General features: G+C 48.1%; 1 protein-coding gene across 1 annotated transcript in view; it reads right to left on the bottom strand.

The window, feature by feature from the left end:
* GRK7 (G protein-coupled receptor kinase 7) overlaps window positions 1-9,120 on the bottom strand; it is a 40,904-nt gene extending 31,784 nt beyond the window's left edge. Inside the window, exons 1-2 of the mRNA XM_055295206.2 lie at window positions 7,810-9,120; window positions 5,866-6,303 (exon numbers count right to left, since the gene is read on the bottom strand). Of these exons, the coding sequence (XP_055151181.2) occupies window positions 5,866-6,303; window positions 7,810-8,421 (1,050 nt within the window). The 5' untranslated portion in view covers window positions 8,422-9,120. The remainder of the gene's footprint in view (window positions 1-5,865; window positions 6,304-7,809) is intronic.
* Window positions 9,121-10,146: the final 1,026 nt, after the last annotated feature.

The raw sequence follows: 10,146 nt of genomic DNA on the forward strand, positions 1-10,146 counted from the left end.
GCGCGATCTCGGCTCACTGCAAGCTCCGCCTCCCAGGTTCATGCCATTCTCCTTCCTCAGCCTCTCCGAGTAGTTGGGACTACAGGCGCCCGCCACCACGCCCGGCTAATTTTTTGTATTTTTAGTAGAGACGGGATTTCACCGTGGTCTCCATCTCCTGACCTCGTGATCCGCCCGCCTCGGCCTCCCAAAGTGCTGGGATTACAAGCGTGAGCCACTGCGCCCAGCCAGGCAGTGATCTCTCATCATACTCATGGGTCTTGTCTACACTCAAGGGGAGGGCATTATACAAGGGCAAGCAAGGGTCATTGATCGGGGGCCATCTTAGAATTCTGTCTACCATACCATTGTCACAATCATTCTCTAGTTCCAATGTCTGTAAAAGTAATGAATCTGAATTTGATTTCCTAATCCTCATCAATATTTTTTCCTGGGGCCTGGTGTGGCAGATGCTGTCAGCTCACCCAACACCTAATCTCACTCCTCCTCTCCTTTAACGTCCCCCAAAACAGAGGCTGGAAAATGAAATACTCTATTTTTCAGCCTCCTTTGCTGCTAGAAGTGAACATGTGACATGGTCCTGGCTGATGGGCTGTAAGCAGATATCTATGGATGTTGTTCTTGTCTCCTCTTTTTTCTTCTCCTGGAATGCAGACTCAATGTTTGGAGTTGCAACAGCCACTTGTGACAAGGAGGAAAAGGCCAAGAGATTCTTTTTTTTTTTTTTTTTTTTTGAGATAGGGTATTGTTCTGTCACCCAGGCTGGAGTGCAGTGGCATGATCATAGCTCATTGAAGCCTTGAACTTCTGAGCTCAAGCAATCCTCCCACCTCAGCCTCCCAAGTAGCTGGGACCACAGGCATGCATCGCCACACCTGGCTAAGTTTAAAACAATTTTTTTTTTTTTTTTTGAGACAGACTACTCTTTCTCTTTCATCCAGGCTGGAGTGCAGTGGTATGATCTTGGCTCACTGCAACATCCACCTCCCAGGTTCAAATGATCTCCTACCTCAGCCTCCCAAGTAGCTGGGATTACAGGTGCCCACCACCACGCCTGGCTAATTTTTGTATTTTTAGTAGAGACAGAGTTTCAACATGTTGGCCAGGCTGGTCTCGAACTCCTGACCTCAGGGGATCCACCTGCCTTGGCCTCCCAAAGTGTGGGATTACAGGTGTGAGCCACCACGCCCAGCCTAAAACAAACAAACAAAAAATTTTTTTAAGAGATGGGGTTCTCACACTGGTCTTGTCCTCCAGGGCCCAAAGTGCTGGGATTACAGGCCTGAGCCACCACACCCAGCCCAAGTCAGGAGATTTTTAACAGAGGTCTTGTCCGTGAAATTGCTGAACTGTCAAATCTGTACCAAAATCTGGTATTCTATTATATTTAGCAGAAAGAAATCCCAACTTATATAAGACTAAATGAGTCTCGGAATGAGAAGAAACTAGCCAAATTTTCAAAGCCACGATGCCTTAACTTTTCTGGAAGAACTGCTGAGACTCAATGCAGAGTTCAACCTCCATCATCAGGGTGATTTTTCCTTGTTACCTCTTCGGTCCTAACTTGTTTCCTGTTGCTTATAACAGAATATCTGAGACTGAGTATTTTATAAGGAAATTATTTTATAAGGAAGTGAAGGTTGGGGGGCCATGTCTGGTGAGAGGATGAGAGCCTTCTTGCTGGCGGGAACTCTCTGGGGAGTACTGAGATGTCTTAGGGCATCGCGTGGGGCTGAGTGTGCTGATGTGCTAGCTCAGGTCTTTCTTTCTCTTCTTATAAAGCTACCAGTTCCACTCCTGTGATAACCCATTAATCCATTAATCTCTTCACAACAGCAGAGTCCTCATGATGCACTCACCTCTTAAAGGCCCCACCTCTCCAACACTGCCACTTTGGAGATTAAGTTTCCAATACATCAAATTTTGAGGACTCATTCAAACCACGGAATTAATGTTCACAGATACTCTAACATAGTATCGTGACATCACAGCTGAATATTAGTGGTTACAGAAGCCCTGTAACTATGAGCTGTCTTTTTCTTCTGTGAAAAGTTGTGAATATAACGACCTCACAATCTACTTGTGAGCCCAGTTATACGTGTGGGAGCTGCAATGAATAGGAAACTAAGGGGGTTTACTTAGCTGTGTAGAAGGGTAAACAGTGAAGAAAGGAGGCCTTCCTTTCTCCTCTCTTTGTTTTTCATGGCTTTCGATCTTGCTCTCCATCTCTCTCCCCTCACCCTTCCTGATGGTCCCCTGGGCTTCCGTGGCAGGCCCGGAAACTGGGGCATAAAGCTTCTTGGATGAGGCAAGTGGCCTAAACCCTGAAGTGTGGTCTCACGGGACAGAGAGGGACACAGAGGTAAAAGGGCCAAAGGTCTCTAGGCAGTGAACCTCTCTACTAAGTACGTTCCTGGTAGCGGACAGCCCTGGGGAGGCACAGAAAGCTTCCTGCAGGTTCCAGACGAGCCAGAGAGCTGCACCTGGGAGCCACGGAAGGAGCTGTCCTTCCAAATGGCCGTGGCCCGTGAACAGAGCCCGAGGAGACTGAGGAGGGAGACTGGAGTGAGCCAAAGCTCTATGTGTCCCCTAAGCCTCCAGCGAGGTTGAGATATAGCAACAATTAGTGTGATATATGTCCATGGGCGACTCAGAACGAATGCTCCTGCTCAGCACAATGGACAATACAAATGCCAAACTGTGAAGTGCTGCACTTCAGTTTTCTCCAGCCTAGGCGGACATAGATCCACGATTCACAGCGTTCCTGTGTTCACAGGAGTGTCCCAAGGAGGCAAACACTCTGTCACCTCCCTGGCCTGCTCCTCCTTCCCGCCCACGGAGGAGACAGTGTTACTTCAGCTCCTCCCCACATTCTCTTCCATCATCTACCGTCTTTCCTTCCCACGGGATCAACATCTTCCCTGCTGGCTTTTGCTTCAGCATATAAACCCGCTCTGCCCTCCCCATTTCAAAACTCCATTTCCCCACTGTATCCCCTTCTAGGGACCAGTCTCCCCTTTCCAGAGTCTCATTCCCTACTTCTAGATCAATCCAACCTCCAGAGTCTGAGCTGAGACCTCACCATTCCCTTACACTGATTTCCTAATTGCCGAATCCCACAGGCGGCATTACCTCTTTGCAGCACTTGACACTTTGACCACACTCTCCTCCCTGAAATCCTCTTCTTTGGCTCCTGTGGCAGAGGCTGCTAGTTACCTGCTCAATATCCAGCCTTCCTTCATCCTTACTAACTAGAACCCCCTCCTTCACCCCTGCCCCAAGTTCCACATCCAAAACGTGGGCACACACGGCCTGGACATGAGCCGGGTGATCTTCTACTCAGCCCATATATAATTCAGTAATTATAATAGCTTAATTGTAATTCCCTTTTTAACCAAAGAATTTTCAAGATTGTCATTTGTCAGCTTCCCCTGTAGCTAGGGGTGGCTAGATCACAGTCCCAGCTAATGATATCTAAGCGAAAGCTGTTGGATGGAGCTTCAAGGAAAGCTCCTAAAGGGGGCCACACTGAATTGCTGCATGCATGCCCATTTACTCCTGACCCTTCCTCCTTTCTCCTGCCTGGAACATGGCCCTGATGGCTGGGGCTACAGCAGCCATCTTGCAACACATGGAAAAGGCTAGAATGATAAAAATGCAGATCCCGTTATCCTGCAACTGCTGAACTAATGCTGGCAAGTGCTTATTTCCACACCCTGTTACATAAGAAAAATAAACCTCTGTCTTGTTTACCCCTATTTGGGGTTTTCTAGGATATGCCCCTGAAACCCAGCTCTTAACTGATACAGCTCCTGTGACTATATCACTTCTGCCTTTCCTCCTACTTCTTCTTCTTCTTTTTTTTTTTTTTTTGAGATGGAGTCTTGCTTTGTAGCCCAGGCTGGAGTGCAGTGGCGTGATCTCGGCTCACTGCAAGCTCCTCCTCCCGGATTCATGCCATTCTCCTGCCTCAGCCTCCCAAGTAGCCTCCTACTTCTTAAGCCTCTTCAGGGCCCCTTTTCTTCTATACCCCCTACATTTGGTGCTTTTCAGCATCTGTTCCTGGTCTTCTTCCCCCACTCTTTCCCAGTGACTCAGCAGTGCCCTCTGCTTCCCAAACCATGATGACTCCAAATCCCCATGTCTATCCCAGGTCTTTCTCCACAGCACCAGGCCTATAGGTCTAAATGCCCAGTGAACATCTCTGCCTGGCCGTTCTACAGGAACCTCATAGACAACATAATCACAATTAAATTTGCCAGATTGCCTACAGATCTGCTCTTCCTTCTGGCCACTGGATCTAGAGACGCTCATTTTCCCCTCACCCCCATACCCAGCTGGTCCTGAAGTCCCATCAGATCTCTTTCCAAAAGCTCCAGTTTGCTCCCACTTCTTCAATCCCACTGTCCTGTACAGACCCCCATTATCTCTTGCCTGGGCCACTCACTACCTTAGCCTCCTCACTAACTTCCCCACCTACCATCTACCTTCCAAATTGTTGCTGCATTGGTCTTTTTAAGACAGAAATCTAATCATGTCATTTCCCTTCTTAAAACCCTTCAAGAGCCCCTCTTCCCCTAAACGAAGGCATTCCAGCACCTGTGGAAGCCCAGCCCTTCAGTCTTGTCAACATCCCTTCCATTACAGCCACATAAAATCACCACAGCAGTTTCCCAAACTGGCCATGATTTTTCTCATTTCCTTTGGGCCCTGTAGGCTGAAAACTGTACAAAAATAAGGTTTTAAGTGAGCATTTAAGAGCCAGGTTTGAGCCCTTGTCTTGCTGTGGAATCTCCCACCTTTGTGCACAGAGACTCAGAGGTAAAGACGTTAGAATTCCAGAGATTTTCCATTGTTCACCTAACATCATCGCTTAATTATAATTCCCTTTTTAACCAAAGAATTTTCAGCAAGTCACTTTGAACCAAACTGATCAAAATAAACATCAGTTGCCTTTGTTTTCTTCTATATATTTTCATTTAAAATTTCATCTTCATCCAATGCAAAACATTTGCCTCTTCCACACTAAACAGGAAAGAAGATATTTTACTTTTAATGTTCTAGGTGCGAGAGGATCATTCTTTTTCCTTCTTTCTTTCTTTTTTTTCTTTTCTTTTTTTTTTTTTGTTTTTTTGAAACAGAGTCTCGCTCTGTTGATCAGGCTGGAGTGCAGTGGCATGATCTCGGCTCACTGCAAACTCCGCCTCCCAGGTTCAAGCAATTCTCCTGCCTCAACCTCCCGAGTAGCTGGAATTACAGGCGCCTGTCATCACGCCTGGCTAATTTTTGTATTTTTACTAGAGATGGGGTTTCACCATGTTGGCCAGCCTGGTCTCAAACCCCTGACCTCAGGAGATCCACCTGCCTCGGCCTCCCCAGAATGCTGGGATTACAGGCGTGAGCCATCACACCCAGCCGGATTATTCTTTTTCTTATCTGATTAAAGTTTACCTCCTAGGATCATGGAATTTTAGGGTCCAGTCCCTTCATTTTCCAGAAAAGGAAACCAAGGCTCTATTGGCTCAGGAACACAGCACCATAGAGGTGGTTATTGATGGGACACACCTGGACCCTGACTATGGATTGAGCTCTTTCCATCTCATCACGAAAGCACAGGCCATCCCCAGCTCACAAAGGAGGCTCCCCCATCCCCTGTGAGAGGAGAGCAAAGTAGCCCTCAAATAGCCAATGAAGCTAATCCTCTTACACCACTCCTCTTAAGGCAAGATGACAACATAAGCGCTTTAGGAAAAAAAAACCAAAAGAATTAAGTCCAAGGCTCTATTTGCCCTGGGAATAGAAAAGCCCTCTCCGCTCCTTTCCAACTCTGTGCCCTGCACTTGGGGCAGGTGGAGAGTCACTCACCCTCTGGGTGATGGGCTTGTCACCCTTCATCTCCACGGCCAGCCCCAGGTCAGACAACCTGCAGTTGCCGAGGTCATCCAGAAGCACATTCTCAGGCTTCATGTCCCGGTAGACGATGCCGAGTTCATGGAGGTGCAGCATCCCACAGGCTATCTGGGCTGAGTAAAAGATCACCCGGCTCATGTCCAGGCCGCGTGTGCCCACATTGTAGATGTGGAACTTGAGGTCTCCCCCATTCATCAGGCTCATGACAAGGCAGAGATGGGTCTTGCTGTCAAAGGCATAGGCCAGAGAGACAATGAAAGGGCTGCTGACCTTCTCCAAGATTTCCTTTTCCAAGAGAGCCATCTTCTCGCCACCTTTCTTCTTCAGCCGCTTCTTGTCCAGTTTCTTACAGGCATACATCTTCCCAGTGTTTTTCACCTGGACGGCACATACCTTAAAGGAGAAAGAAAAGAAGAGAAAGAGGTAGAAGTAGATGGTACTGCAGAGAGGTGGAGAGAAGATGATAAAGGAGGAGGTGGGGGGGAAGATGTCAGGCATTGGAGAAAGGAAAAGCTGTAAATAAGAAGTGTTCTCAAGAAAAAGTGGGGACTACAGTGAGATACTCCTTCACCTCACTAGGCCGGCCTTCATTAAAAAAATACAGGAAAATATCAAGTGTTGGCAAGGATGTGGAGAAATTGAAACCTTTAAGCACTGCCGGTGGGAATAAAAAGTGTGGAAAGTTTGGTGGCTCCTTAAAAAGTCAAACGTAATATCACTATATGACCTAGCAATTCCACTCCTGGCCATAAACCCAAGAGAAATGAAAACAAGTATTCAAACAAATACTTGTGCATCAATAGCAGCACCACACACAATAGCCAAAAGGTGAAAATAACCCAAGTGTCCATCGACAGATGAATGGCTACATGAAGTGTAGTATATCCATACAATGGAATACTATGCAGCCATAAAAAGGAATGGAGTACTGACACATGCTACAGTGTGAATGAACCCCCAAAACATTCTAATGAGTGAAAGAAGCCAGACACAAGAGGTCACATATTGTGTGAAACATCCAGAATAGGCAAATCCCTAGAGACAGAAAGCGGACTAGTGGTTGTCAGGGCTGGAGGAGGAGAGGGATGGGGAGGCACTGTTAATGGGCACAGGGGTGATGAGAGTGTCTCGGATCTAGATTGAGGTGTTGCTTACCCAGCACTGCATACGTGCAAAGTGCCACTGCATTGTACATTTTAAAACGGTTTATGGTTAGTTTTTTATCAAGCAAATTTTATCTGAAATATTTTTTATTACTTAAAAACAGAAAGCTGGGCACAACAGTGGTACAAAACAGGTTCTCAACTTTATTTCAAGATAAGTGTTTTCTTTCTTTCCTCCTTTTTTTTTTTTTTTTTTTTTTTTTTTTTTTTTTTTTTTGAGAGAGAGTCTCACTCTGTCGCCCAGGCTGGAGTGCAGTGGCACGATCTCGGCTCACTGCAACCTCCACCTCCCAGGCTCAAGTGATTCTCCTGCCTCAGCCTCCCGAGTAGCTGGGATTACAGGCATGCCACCACACCCAGCTAGTTAGAGTGTTTTCTTAAATATCCGTTTTTCTTGAAGTACCTTCATTATCACAGTTTAGGGGAAACGGAGATCTTCTGTCACACATTGCTATCATTCTCTGAAGTGTCCGGGCATCTCAGCACGTTCTTGATGGAGACCCATGACAGAATCTTGGCCAAGTCTAAATTTTGCTTGTCTCTCTCATGCCATTTGTGTTTTATTTCACACCATGGCACACACAAAGAAGGGGGCTGGGGAGATGGGGCTAGAAATCCTCCACGTGTGGTCCTGAAATTAGTTCTAAGTAATTGAGATTTTAAAAAAGAAAGGCAACATTACCCCCTTTCATGCTCTATGCTTCACCTTCTAGCCTGGCTACTGGGAGACACTTACCTCCCCAAAACCACCTTTCCCCAGCACTCTGAACTCAGTGAAGTACTTGTCTGACACTGGTTGCATCTCAAAGAGTTTCCACTGCAGAAACTTGTCGTAGAAGGGGCTGGTCAGGAAATCCTTGAAGGGCTGCTCTTGCAAGAAGGCCATGGCCTCAGCCTTGGCCAGAGTCACTGCGGCCACTCGCTCTTCCTCAGTGGTGGCTGCTTGGCACTTGGTGGCCACGGCCTGGCTGAGGAAAGGATGCGGGTTCCCCGGGGCAGGGGCACTCGCACAAGTGGCCACCAGCCCCTGCAGCGCGCTGTCCTTGGTGGGTCCCTCCTCGGCCAGCTCCCAGTTCTGCACGTCCTCTAGGAAGGTCGCCGCCTCGCGGAACGTGGGCACTGTGGCTAGGAAGTCACGGAAGAGGCGGCGACCAATGGGCTGCTGCTCACACAGGCTGTGGAAGTTCAGGGACAGCTTCTGGCGGAGCTCCGCGCAGCCCTGCAGCCCGGGCAGGGCCAGGCTACGCCGCCGCCGCTGCAGCTCTTTGCTGTCGCAGTCCGAGGGCTTCCGGGCCTGCAGGTAGGCGGTGTTGGCGATCAGGTTGTCCAGGGCCCCCATGTCCACCATGGCTGGGCACGGGGCGCACTCCCAGGGAAAGCACAAGAGGGCTGGAGGGCTGCTGGCTGCTTTCCCTTCCCGGGTGAGACAACGTCCAGGGGATTTACAGTGAGTCCTGTGGCCTGTGGGTGGGACCCGTGGAGGGTGTGAAAGAGGTTTCTCTTGTAAGCAGCTTTGACTGGCTATGTATAGCCCGCCAGGAACTGCACACGACAGGTCATGCTCCCACCTGCCAAGGCAAAAGCCGCTGGGACACCTGCCGGGGCCACCTCCCCGACTGGTCCCTTCATCTTAGGGTCTTTCTCCACATAGCCCTGTATCCTGAATATCTAGCTAGAACCGTGTTCCAAGGAAGTGATCATACCGTTGTCATCTAATTTGTTGCTGATGCAGTAGTTTAATCTGTTTCTAATTTTACTTGTTTCCTACCAGGCTCAAGCTATGTAAACTCCTAGGAGTAGCAGGTCAGGCAGAGGAACTGTGAGAAGTCAGAGCAGTTTCCTCCCAGGGTCTAGCAGCCTGACACGAAGAGCAGGTTACAGAGGGGATGTTGTGAGCTTTGAGTCCCAAGATGTGTTCCCAGAGGCCCTAAGGACTCCATTGTTGGCCAGGGCAGATGCACCCTGAATCGCTTGCAGAAATCCTCCAGCTTTCTTAGCTCTGAGGAGTCTGTGACTTGGAGTACCTTGGGTTAAAAGAGGGGGCCATCTCCACCCAAAACGTACCATGAAGCAGTATAAGCAGAAAAAGCCATATTCCTGAAATGAAGGGAGTTGGCCTGGAGTGTCTGGGCTCTGAATGAGACAAGAATTTTCCATGATCCCAAAGACAGAAAGCATGCCACTCACGGCATGCGGTCGCGACTGTTCCAAGGGCACAATCTAACGAGCAGACTCTGAATGCCAAGGAGCCTTCGCGTGGAGCCAAGAGCAGTGAAGTTTCAGACGTGGCCCCTCGACATCTTTGCCTATGCGCCCCACCAAGCAAGGAAGCTTCCTTCCACGGAGGACGCTGGGAGCTGTCACAGACCTCGGTCTCAAGACAGAAATTGATCTAGACAGAGATCAGGCTAAGAACTTCTGCTCCAAAAATAACAACCTGTGTCCCACAGGGAAAGGAGACTCAGGCTTTTTCTTCACAAAGCAAGGCTAAGGCAGCTTAAAAACAAAGTCATTCAGTATTATGCCAAAGTGTTTACAAGGGAAAAAAAGAGAGAGGGAGAAGGGGGGAAAAAAAGCTGGTCAGTCTTTTTCTAAACAAACAACCGCTAGCATACACTTTGTGAAAACATAGTCATGACCGCCTTGCTCTGCCTGTCAGAGCCTCCGACTGTTCCCCTAGAGCAGATACACACTTGGCCTCATGCTACCAGGAATTATGTAATGAACTCGTGGGTGCCCTTTGGCTTTGCACCGCTGCGCTGGAAACGATCACCTCTGCCGTGGAGATGGGCGATCTGCACCAGAGCCCGCTGCTCTGAACCATGCTGTCTGCTTTGAAACCAACATGGGAAATGTTGGATACTTTTCTGTTCTTTATATGTTACCCCGGTCCACATTGTTCAGTAGTGAGAAATTGGTCTGAGAATTTCTTCGGAGGAGCAAATGCCTTTTCCCATGGTTCTTAGGAATGTAGTGGCTGCCTAGCAAGGTAGAACCTTGAAAAAATGGTAGCATTGATATTACAGATATATATATATATATATATATTTTTTTTTTTTTTTTTTTTTGAGAC

This window comes from Symphalangus syndactylus, chromosome 10 (assembly GCF_028878055.3).
Source record: "Symphalangus syndactylus isolate Jambi chromosome 10, NHGRI_mSymSyn1-v2.1_pri, whole genome shotgun sequence".
In the NCBI taxonomy this organism is placed as follows: domain Eukaryota; kingdom Metazoa; phylum Chordata; class Mammalia; order Primates; family Hylobatidae; genus Symphalangus; species Symphalangus syndactylus.